Consider the following 12380-nt stretch of genomic DNA (forward strand, 5'->3'; position numbering starts at 1 on the left):
ATCTTATTGCAATTCCAGGTTTTATTGAAATTCTTAAACTTTTCAGCCGTATGCAAGACGCATTTAGTGCTTACAATTTTTATTGCGATTAAAAATAAAAATGGTTAATAAGACTCTGGCAGAGCGTTTGACTGGTTTATTGATTCAGGTTCAAGTCAGATTGGGGACTTAACCAGGGATTATGCCAAGAAGCTGGGCAATAAATACTTCATTTCCGCGAGACATTTGCAGCAAGAGGAAACTGTATATTATTTGCAAAAGCGATTTTAAGAATCTTTCCCTTTCGTTTTCCCCCTGTGTTGTACTTTGACAGAGATTTGAAATGGAAATCCCATGATTCTGAAAATAACCTTCATTTATTTTACAGTTGGACAGTTGGACGTTTTACCCCCCCCCCCCCCCCCCCCCCCCCCCTCATCCTCCGAAAATAAAATACTACAAGTATTCCAGCTGCCCAAATTGTAATAGAATCATAAATTAGGAAGCTTCTAAATTAAATAAACGTTAGTGTCATTTTCAACCGTTAAGTACAGATGATGCATGTAAGACAATGTCCATAGATTTTAATGTTACGTTAAGCGAATTGAAATTGTTGTAATTTCCTGCTAAATAAGTAATAATAATGCGTTAAGAAGGCAGGGTTTTAAAGTTTATAGAATGCGTTTTCATACGCATACTTTTTAAACTGGTTATATTGTGATTCAGCCATGTCAGTAGATTTACAACTATAAGTAAGATGGGTAGTGCCATGTATATTAGTACAAAAAATACCCTGTGATAACATGAAAGGTAGCTAATTTTGTAATTACGAATCTTTTTTACTTACGATACTATTATTTTTATCATTATTATTGTTTTGAAATGGCTTTTTCAGTTTGCAAAGTTCGACCTTTGTGCATCTGAACAACTACGAACTAAAAGGTTAAAAGGGCAAATAAATCATTTCTGATTCAAGATTTGAAATACAATCGGCTTCAAAGGGTTTATAATATCTAATTTTCTTAATGAAAATTATAAGCAGTATTTATTAAGAGGATTAATCCAGAATGAATTTCTTTGTTTTTGAAGGGTTGTTTTGGGAAAAGCAGATGAATATAATATTTGTTTACAGCAATTCAGAAACAATTTGTTTAAAGTTGATGATGAATCGAAAGAAAACTCGTTAGATTTGAAGATGGCGTTTTCTATCAATATCGTCCTTGGAATATTTCAGCCGTAATCACTCTGCTGCAAGAAGCTCTCTTTTGTTTGTCCTGTATGGATCGTGATAAATGTAAAAAATTTTGAAAAAAATGTCAGGGGACTTTTTCTAACGAGATCCTTTCACTTGGAAAATTGAGTTTCCCCAGAGCTCCTGACGTGATTAAAAAAGAGGTTTCAGTGTTGTTTAGACATGGTAAACACAGAAAAAACGCAACAATAACCTAATTACATGTGTAAAAGCAGACGCACTTGATATCCTAATAGAAACCAGTTCTAAATTGAAAACAATAAACCCAAAAAGAGCGAAAATACAAAACAGATCTTCAATTTCAGATGTTGAACAACTCCACTCAAACTGGCTGTGTATGCTTTCGCACAATAAAACTCGTTTTTTTTCAGTATTTTAAATCTAATACTTTTTATCTATTAATAATGATACTTTCATTTTTATATCTTTAAAATGTAAAGTAATTTATTTTGATTAAACCAATCTGTTCGAAGGCAAAGACGCATTCACGAACCGTTTTCCGTGTGCATGCCGGAATTAATCTGACTTTGGTGCAAATTCATATCATTTTTTTTGCTTCTCACTCTGTAAATTCTTGTTAAAGATTATACTGATATCTGTTGTTAATTGTTCTAATCGATATTTTTTTAAAAACTTTTTTTCAGCCATTCTTCTTCTGATGGAGCCAGAGATTGCAGTTGAGCTGCTTTACACAGTGGATAGGCTAGGAATAGAAAAGAATAATTTCGTATACATCCTTATTGCCCGAACACCTTTCTTCAACACGAGCATCATCGATAACGCTGTCCAAAACATGGGAGCTCAGACTTACGAATCCATCTTGGTGTTACACCCGATTTTCAACGTCACAAATATATTCAATAACGTGACCTTTGAACTCATCCCGCACGATGACGTCAAAAAATCCCTCCGCGATGCTGCAACATGCATTTTACAAGGTGCATACAATAAAAATAGTACAGTAAACAATACCTTATATCTCAGGAAACAGGAGAGCATTGTGGATATTCTAGAAACCAAATTTGTAAGAGGAGGTGAACCGTTCGAATACGATGCAAACAGAGAACGGTACTTTTCCTTTGCCTTACTTGACATAGAGGAACAGCTATGGAAGCTCACAATCAGCAAACTCATGTATAAACTAAATGGGAAATGGAACATTAGGAGAATTAGTGACATTGATTGGACGAATGACAAAGTTATATTACCAGATCCGTGCTTCAAGAACACAAACTGCACTCCAGAAGAAGGTAATGCTTATTTGGCAAACAGTACTCTTTCCTTGTTATAACCCGTTTTGACCTATAGTTCTATGGTTGAAATAGAGCTCAGGGTCAAATCCAACTATGTCCCTGTGTCATATTACTAGAATTGAATAGACTTCTCAGGTACGGCTGAGGGAATTTTATGTCTAACCGCCGATGGGAGATCGTTAAACAGTTATTTGAGGTCCATTCTGATTTTGCCATGACCTACTACGATTCATGCCTTTGTTTCTTGCAAAGCATTTCTGGATGGTTTGTCTTATATATAATTAAAACTGGATTGAAATCCACATTAAGTTTTATAACAGAAGTCTGCCCAGAATATCTGTTTACCTTTCATTAGTGCATGGTTCTCGGTCGAACAGATGAAAATATAATGAAGTTAAGAGGACTGTATGATCATGTCCATTTTAAGAATATATTAATCTATTTTAGAGGAAGAGCCAAAGATACTAGAAAATATTTGAGTTTTGAACCCAGACTTTTTGGAATTCTTCTTTACTTAATGATACTTTATAGATAAGAAATCGTCAAAAAATGTAAAGGTAGATCTTATGGTTGATTCGTTGATCATCCACACTACAATTGCATCAACTTCTTATTTGTATAAAAAAGCCCAGAGTCCTAGACAGATTACAGGTGTAGATATTATGTGTACATATAGGTGGCGCTTGGCCGGAAACCGATGCAAGATCGAATAACAAAAGCTGATAATAACATTTAGAAAGGTGACTTGAGTTAGCATAACACACCAATCACAAAAGACTCTGAGTGAAGTAAACCGCAACAATCCGTTGTGACATCGTAATCCAGAAAAATCATCTGTTAGCGTGAGGATCTGTCTTCCTCAGATTTATCCGCGGCGGATAGATATCTTTGACAAGAGTAAAGTGATTGTGGTCATGCAATGCACCGTCCTTAATGACAATTGAGTCTAAAGATACGACGTTCTAAATGCCTGTGATTTACACATTTTCTTAATAGTATCAAATAAGATGAATGATTGAAGGGTATTATGGTTATATATATTTTTTGTTTATTAAAAAGTGACACTTGCTTCACATTTAAAGGGTATAATACAGTAACAGTGTTTGATATTTCTACAGAAAAATGAATATTTGTATGGTTTAGGCTCGGCTTCTTAATTTTGTATAGCCAACAATAAATTGTTTTTGTTTTGTTTTTTTGTTTGTATTTTTTTAAGAATATTTTAATATAATCATGCAACTATCTCGCCGGTTAATAACACATTTGTTTTATGGTTTTTTACATGTTCTATAAAAAGAACTTATTCTAAATGTAATTATACGCTATTTTTCTTTTCACGAGGTTCTTCAATGGCATATTAGATCTTCTTATAAAACTTTATTTCAATCTTTAAAAAAATAATACTAGTTCTTGTAATTCATATCACTCAAGACAGAAAAAATCAAGGTACCACATATTTTGAACACTTCAAAAGCTACATTTGAATGGTGTTTATTTAATCTCTTAGTCTTCTATCATTGAAGAATGTTAAAGATGTGTTTCTTTTAAATAAAGACTTAAAATTATGGACATTGTTATCAAAAGTATTTAGAATTTATGCACATGGAATTTCAAGGTCTATTAAAAGTAACTTTTAGGCACTGCAAAAACTTTTTAATTTAACTTTTCACTGAAAGGAAATAAAAATGGTAGGTTTGAAAAATTGAGGGCAAAAAATATGAGGGTCATTTTGTTTTCATTTCTACATATGTATTTACAGAATTCGTTTCAGAGAACAAATCATAAATGTCTCAGAAAAAAAATAATTATAGAACAAAAAAAATGATTTTCTGTTGTGTACTACCTTACATGTAATTAAGCGTGACCATAATATTATTGATAATATGGACTGATAATGATTTTTCATGTTTTTATGAAAGTTTATAATTAAAATTTTTTTTACAAAAAATCACCATGTACTAGAGTTCAAGTTGCTAAATAAAACTTTGAATTTGTTTAATCTCTAAACTTTCAATATAAATGTTACATATTTACAGTAATTTTGAGATTACTCCTTGTGTCATATAAATAGCTGTAAAGAAAAATATTTTTTTTCAATAAAAAACGGTTGGTGTTATTACAAAAAAAGATGTTTATCTTTTTTATAACAATCGATTATATACATAAACCAAAAATATGTATCTGATTCGGAAAGACACGGGATTCAGTTAGTAGTATTTATTACCAAACTTCGTGCTTCCACGGGTTAAAGTCTGGTCAACCTACTTACAGTGATATAAATATCCAATAACCAAAAAATTTAGGAAATCATATTTGTCCATGTATTAGCTAAATCAATATAGTATCAATTATACTGTAGTATAAAACGGAAGTATAAAATTGATTTTTTTCTATTTTCTTTGTATCATCATTTTGTTGTCAATTATCCTTAAAATAATCATAATTTCATGAACCATATATCAACTATTATAATTGATGGTCATACATGTAGTTTCAGAAATTAGATGTGAGGTTTATAATGATAATGAAGGTCATATCTTCAAAAATCAAATATTATCATGATGATATTCATATACTCAAAATTCAAATATTATTAAGAAAATGGTGGTCATAATTTCAGAAATAAGAAATGATGACGATGATGATGATGGTTATAACTTCAAATATTTTCATGATGAATTTCATATTTTGAGAAAATTATATATTACATGTATCATGATGGTGGCCATTTTCAGAAATCAAACGGGATGATCGGATGATGATAATGATGATGATGATGATGATGATGATGATGATGATGATGATCATGATCATGATCATGATGTTTATATTTCAGATATCGACCTGGGGGTAGCAGTGGCCGTCCCTATAATCCTGCTGGTTGTGATTGTAGTCGGTGTCCTGATCTTCATGTTCGTTTGGTAAGGTTTCCTGGTAGACAGATTTCATCGTAATGAAATTTCACGACATTGATTTAATAAAATGGTCCTTACGGGTTTATAATGTTCGGTATACTGTGTATAAAGCAGACGAAAGAATTATGACTCGCTTGCATATCTGAAGCGATCATGTTTTTTTTATAATTTTTTTAACAAAGAATCTAACGACAATGCATAGAAACATAATTATTTAAAGTTTAGATTTCTTTCAAAAATTAGATTTTTACGTCAAAAAAGAGAAAGGGTGAATAGAATAAAAATGAACTTTGATATAATCCTTGGACCAAGCTAGTGGGTCGACGCTTTTTAACCAATTGGTTGCTTTAACATTTCCAAAAAATATTGTATAAAATGTTGAAATTTGGCGCATTTATAACAAATCAACAATTACGTTCAATAGTAGATATTGATTACTTTTGAGACGACCGCTAGGAAGTCGAGATGGTAAATTGTATGGTCTTTTTATCTTCAGAAATTGTACAAAAAAAAAAGAAAACAAGAAGGAAAATTTTGCAAGCATCTAGGGGAAAAAATTCAACTCGTTTTACTGAAAAAAAAACCCCTATAAAATGCATACTTTTTGTAACAGAGAGGAGAAAACTATTGAACATAATATACCGGGGAAAGGTGATCGTATTCAAAAAATTAGATTCCCGTTAGAAGGAATATAAAACTTCTATTAAGTTACAATGCGTGTTACAGAACATGAAAATAACAAATTTTCATTATGTCTATTAAATGTTTCATTATTTAGAAGTCTTAACTCAGCATGTGTTTTTCATTTTGCGGGTAAAAAACAAAGAGTTTGAGAATGGAAATTGTTTAAAAAATCTTTACTCAGCATGGTTTTTTTTTTCATGTTACGTGCAAAAAACAAAGAGTTTAAGAATGGAAATTGTTTCATCTATCAAGTAAATGGCAAAAAACATAATCATATAGAAGAGAGGGTCACTGCTAGACATTTATAACGTAAACAAAGTGAATATAATGATACGTCTTGTCTGTTACAAACGATGCCTCAAATTACAAACACATAACAAAATCTATAGAAAAAAAAACATATACACAGAATGATGAACACCAGAGTATGGGAGATTTCAAAACTCATGAGACAACATGTTCCAAGATAAACATGACTGACCTTCTACCACGTACAAATGGAAAAAAAAGTTATTAGCATCAAACACAGTCCGCACAGTCCTCATAAAAAATTGGGTATTTACAATAATAAAGGCCACAAATCCAAATGACATCGACCCAGCAAGTGTTCGTTAAATACCTGTAGTTAAACACCCCAACTCCTCTATTCAATTCCATTCCCATTATATCATATGTTTCAGTAATTGTTCTTTGTATCTGTGTCAGGAAAAAGCAGAGAAAGATTAACATGACACGAGGACCCAACAAGATTCTCCTGGAGGTGCTAGATCTGACGTACCTACACAAGAAAGAGGCCAAATCAGCAAAGGTGCGTAGAACTGTTAATGTAGGATACTGTACTTATAATCTGGTTATAATAGGTTTTATTATATTTTCATTGTAAATACTTAAATCTGATTGGTTTAGACGCAGTTGACAATCCGTTCTATTACCCTCAGCGTTAGCAACACACTTGGCAACGGGTAACGCAACAAATTGTTACCTGCGCGTAAATTATGCGCGTACGGTTCGTCGTAGAATTCATGTCATTTCTATATAAAAGCAGTAAAATTTTCTCTAAAATTAATTCATTCAGTATAATAAAATAAAAAGTGCCTGTTTGGGAGGGTAACAGTTAAAAATGACACCCCGAGAAAACCATTGTCAACCGACGCGAAGCGTCAATTTCAACTGTTACCCTCCCAAACAGGCATATTTATATAATATTTATATTTTCCAGCGTTTTTGTCTGTGATAACACTACGAATCGACTTTGAACTGTAGAGTCCAATAAATTTAAATGACGTACTGTTGTGGCGCAAGCGGGGTTTGCATAATTAATATTATGATATGTATTTGTACAATTACATGTACTGAACATTTTATGAATGTAAGTAATAAGAAATCATTCTTTGAATATTATGATATTATGGTGTTATAATTTCGGTCGGGCGTGGTTATATTATAAATCCCGTCGAGCTTTATTGGATTTGATCACGCCCCGACCAAAATTATCACCTCATAATACTCATAGAATGATTCCTTCTTCCTTAAATAATCTAGGAAACCTCTAGTTTAATCTACATAATTCAGCATTGTAATAATGATTTCCGGTCCAAAATGTTGGTCAAGGTTGCGTCACATTTCAAGCAAAGATGCATTACAGTATAACTATTTATTAGTGTCTTTAAAGCAATTGCATGGGTTTTTTTTTTAATATGAAATACGTTATCAGTGATTTCAGAAAAAAAATATTTGAATCTTTAAATTAGAAATACTTTTAAAAGAGTATATATATTATTGTGTGTCTATCTGTATTTGGAGCAATTGGTTTAGCTCTAAATAAATATTTTTTTTGCTGAAACTTTATTATGATTTATTCCTACCACAACGTACTACATGTATTTGATTCATTGATTACTTAAATGTAAAGAATCGTGCAATGCTTCTATACTTAATATATCCTTAAAACTGTTGGGTTCATCTTTTATAGAAATGTCTTTTACTTACACAGATAAATGGTCCATTCCTAGACAAACCGGATTTGGTGAAGGCATCAGAAAAGTCAAACCGTTCACTGGCCAGTCTCCACGAGTTCTCCGAATTCTCAGAAATTGCACGGTATAAGGTAAACTCGTGTTGTTCAACTCTTACAGAAGATAGAGTTATTTAAATAAACAAGCTAACTTAAGCAACCACAACAAATATGTGCAGGAGAGGATAATTCTTAAATTCCTAGTTAACAATATCCGAATAGGAAATCAAACATTTCCTGATTTGCTTTCACCTTTGATTTAACCATATTGATCCAAATCAATGGGAATTTTATAAGTTAACATGTTCTATTTTAGAGCAATTTTCTAAAACGATAGCGGTTACCAAGCGATTACCAGTGCTTAGTTGAGCTACTTTTGGGTATTATATTTACCTCAGGTCGAATTACACAGTAATACCATTTATTTCTCAAGATGAATCTTTGCCATTGACGCATTATTTAAATGGCTATATGCTGAAAAAGGTTAATAAAAACTTAAAACGAGAAAGACAACAATGACGCTTATAAATTAAATAATTGTTTTGTGGGTTTTTTTTAAAAACGTTATGCAAGTTTGATTGAGTACTACACGAATTGATCCACGCCATTTGAAACTTTTTTTAAAGAAACATGCAAAAACGAAATGCACAGTGTTGATATCCCGATAATAAGTTCATTTATATTCATTCACTCGGTGATTAGAACTCACTTCGCGGGCCATTTTCTTGTCAAATTATTCAGATAAGCTGCTTTCAACGATCATTTGTCATAATGACACGGACGGCACAACTTGCAAGCGCTGGGTTAACGCTGCAGATGCGTGTCCAAGAAAAATAAGTGCGCGGCTTTATATGTAAATCGTGAGTGATTAATCTACCAATGTGTTATTGCGCCCTCTGTGATGAATGTGCATACGGGTTACTGACTTAACACTCCTTAATAGGAGAAAAATTCAAACTCGCACATGCGTAGTATTTCTGTTTACAATCTGTTTGAAATTTTCTGATGCGTAGTTTTAAAATAAATTGATTTATCCGTCTTTGAAAGCAAAACAAAAAACTGTTTACATTTGATTACATTTAACATCAGGGATTTTTTATTGTAGTAATTCATAAATGACATTTTGTTTATTTCGACACACAAAACAACAATTTTATTTTTATAATCGGTTATTTCAAAATTTGTCAGTGTTTCGTATATTGTTTTGAATTGTATAGGGTCATTACGAGATGAGTGCTCTAATAAGAAAACACTTCGATATTTTTAGAGAATAGTTTTTCTGACTCATTAATGTTTAAATTGATTTATGTTAATGGGGTTAAGCACATCTATGGTACGGTCAAACAAGGATTGCTAATTGTTTACACCATGCAGAATAAAATGTGTTAATTTATTTTTAGGGAGACATCGTATTTGTGAAGGAGCTTAAAGTGAAGGGGTTTGAAATGAAAGGAAAATTGTTATCGTATTTACGAACGGTAAGAAACTATCTGTTGTCAATCACAACTTCATGGGCCTTTCCACCAGAGCATGGAAAAACACCTTAAATGTATTAGCATCATCGGGATTTTAGAATTTTATACAAAATGGAGTTACTTTCCATAAACTTATATTGTCAAGACATAATTGAACGCCATATTTTAGGATATGTAATTGAATTTAATGAAACTCAGTTGATGAAAAAAATTGCCGTGTTTTGAAAAAGGTCGGGTTGTCATGGACGCTTACGTAATACATTTGAAGTTGTTTTTCCGACCTCTGCCGGAAAGGCCCGAGAAGTTGCAATTGGTTATTCAGCAACACAAGAAAACAACACAATGCAAGAAAAAGTCTTACAGACAGAATAATACCGACGGAAAATATAATTGTTGTCATACAATGGTAAGAATACAGTAAATTCAAGTATCTACAGACAATAATAACAATTGTCATGCGCCACATGTTGCAGAACTGATGCAATGTACGAAATGCGTACACTGATTGGTTTGGTCTTACACACTATGACAATATAAGCACTAATAATACAGAATATGCGTACAGAAATATCATATCTATATCCCAATACTGCTTATTTCTGTAACAATACAGGAAACACAGAAACTATCAGTTGTCATACATACACAACCAGCGCTGTAATATTACTGAAAATACATAGTTTTAAGAATTAAATGTAATAAATTTTGTCATTTACTAAATCTAAAAAACAAACAGATGAAATCATATAGGAAATACGTAACAAAAACTGATTGTAGATTAAGTGAGAGACTTTGTAGAATGTATGAAGGGCTGTCTGTGGAATCGCCGTTCAGAGGATCAGTGACATGTTGTTTCTAGGATCAATGTTAAGTTGTTTTTAAAGGATCTGTGAAAGGGTTTTTGTAGGATCGTTGCTTGGTGAAAAGGCGTGGTGTGTAGGATTATTGTCTGAATCGGTTAATGAGAGTTGTGGGATCAGACATCTTCAGCAGTGGCGGATTCAGGGGGGGGGGGTCGCATCCGGCGCGCGCTCCCCTAAAATTTTGAAAATTAAGTTGAATCATACTCCTTGTAGCAAAGAAAAATGTGCTACTTGCAAGTCTTGATTATTAATTTTTGAAAACTCGAGGGATTTCTCTACATTTGACTAATTTTAACGGAGTAGTAAGAAGAAAACCCGTGGGTCCAATGGTGTAACGTACATAGAAAACCCATTTTAGTTACGCTCCTTGGGGTTAAATTTGACCTGTCACCCAACATTAACTACTTGGTTATACAAGCTTATATTTTTAAAAGACTCTTCCATGTTTATTATGATACAAGCTGGCGTCGTTACCTTTTTAAAACTTTATTTTCATCGACCTATAGAACTTGATTTTTTATAACTGATCAACTGATGAAAATGTCTCTTATATTTCTGCAAAGTACATGGTTCGCCCCCTGTGTAGAATTGGCAAAAGGGTTTTTATATGATCATTCTTTGCTGAATTGGTGAAAAGATGTTTGTAGGATCAATCAATGATGTTTGCATGCTCAGTGTGTGGTTGGTTGCGATATGAATTACATATATGTAGGTTGTTTGTAGGATCATTGAAAAGTTGATAAACAAATTAAATAAAGTCTGTTTTCATTTAAGTCCTATGTATAATCATTAACAAGGAGTTGGTAGGATAAATGATATATAATTAGAGAAAGGTTGTATGATATTTGTAAGAATTTTTTTTTTATTTATTACATGTACATAAATTAAAATAAATCGATATACATGTATATATACTTGGCATTGTGCGAAAATCCGTTTAAAAGTATCATGATTACATAAATTAAAATGCAATGTATTAATTGTTATAATTACTAAACATTATTTAAACGTGCAGTGTACGAATTTGTGCTAATTGTCGAGAATACAAGTATGCATATTAACTTTATCTTTAAAAAAATTTCCGTCAGTTTTAAAACAGCTCGTTTTTATTGTTAAACTATTAAACAAAATTATCTAATGATAATAAACTTACGGGCAATACCGTATTTTCTTTTTTTTTTATTCATTAAAAGCTATATCACTGAACGTTTCTCGGCATGCATGTACACGCTGATCGATCCATCAAGTTCCCTTTCAGTGTACCCTTGCAATCACGGAATGGCTTCGCTCTTTCTTTGCAAGTTCATCAAAAGTCGCGGCATGATCAGAACTTTAATTAGGTTTTTCACTCTTTAGATATCCTTCATTTGCAGTTACGAGACATACGCCACGAGAATGTGAATCCTTTGTATGGTCTCCTCATTGATCCCCTGAGACCGGCGCTTGTTTCTGAGTACTGCAGTAGAGGAAGCCTGTGGGTAAGTGTTCCATACGGACACCGGAAATGACAGTCAAACACTTTATGTTAATAACGTAACCCTGGGATAATGGATTGCATGCGCGGATCCAGATTTTTTTTTCCAAAAAAGGGCTGGTAGGGGGGGGGATGAAAGTTCAAAAAGGGGTAATCCGAAGCCTTTTTGTTAAGTTTATATACTACATGTAAGAAAATTTAATAACTTTGATTTTTCTAGATCCGCTCATGATTGCCTTTACCGTTTGTGCCAACAAAAAGATTTTTAAAAATCTAAATAGCTTCATTATTGAGTTTTTGCATTTACAAAGTTGGATATTCAGTGAATCAATTACCTATCTTTATATTCATCGATTTATATGATTAAAACTTTTTATAACCAAAATATCTCTTACTTTCAGATTTCATAATGACAATGTTTGATTTTTTTTTTTTCAAAATCGCATATATGTTGTAGTATTACATCTTTTT

General features: G+C 32.3%; 1 protein-coding gene across 2 annotated transcripts in view; it reads left to right on the top strand.

Annotated features, from left to right (window-relative positions):
* Positions 1-12380, top strand: part of LOC128181848 (retinal guanylyl cyclase 2-like) — a 43239-nt gene that overhangs the window by 14573 nt on the left and 16286 nt on the right. For both annotated transcript variants that reach the window (XM_052850389.1, XM_052850390.1), the window contains exons 2-7: positions 1876-2481; positions 5321-5405; positions 6789-6891; positions 8077-8190; positions 9498-9575; positions 11809-11913. In XM_052850389.1, the coding sequence (XP_052706349.1) occupies positions 1876-2481; positions 5321-5405; positions 6789-6891; positions 8077-8190; positions 9498-9575; positions 11809-11913 (1091 nt within the window). The remainder of the gene's footprint in view (positions 1-1875; positions 2482-5320; positions 5406-6788; positions 6892-8076; positions 8191-9497; positions 9576-11808; positions 11914-12380) is intronic.

The sequence above is a fragment of the Crassostrea angulata genome, chromosome 4 (genome assembly GCF_025612915.1).
Source record: "Crassostrea angulata isolate pt1a10 chromosome 4, ASM2561291v2, whole genome shotgun sequence".
NCBI lineage: Eukaryota > Metazoa > Mollusca > Bivalvia > Ostreida > Ostreidae > Magallana > Magallana angulata.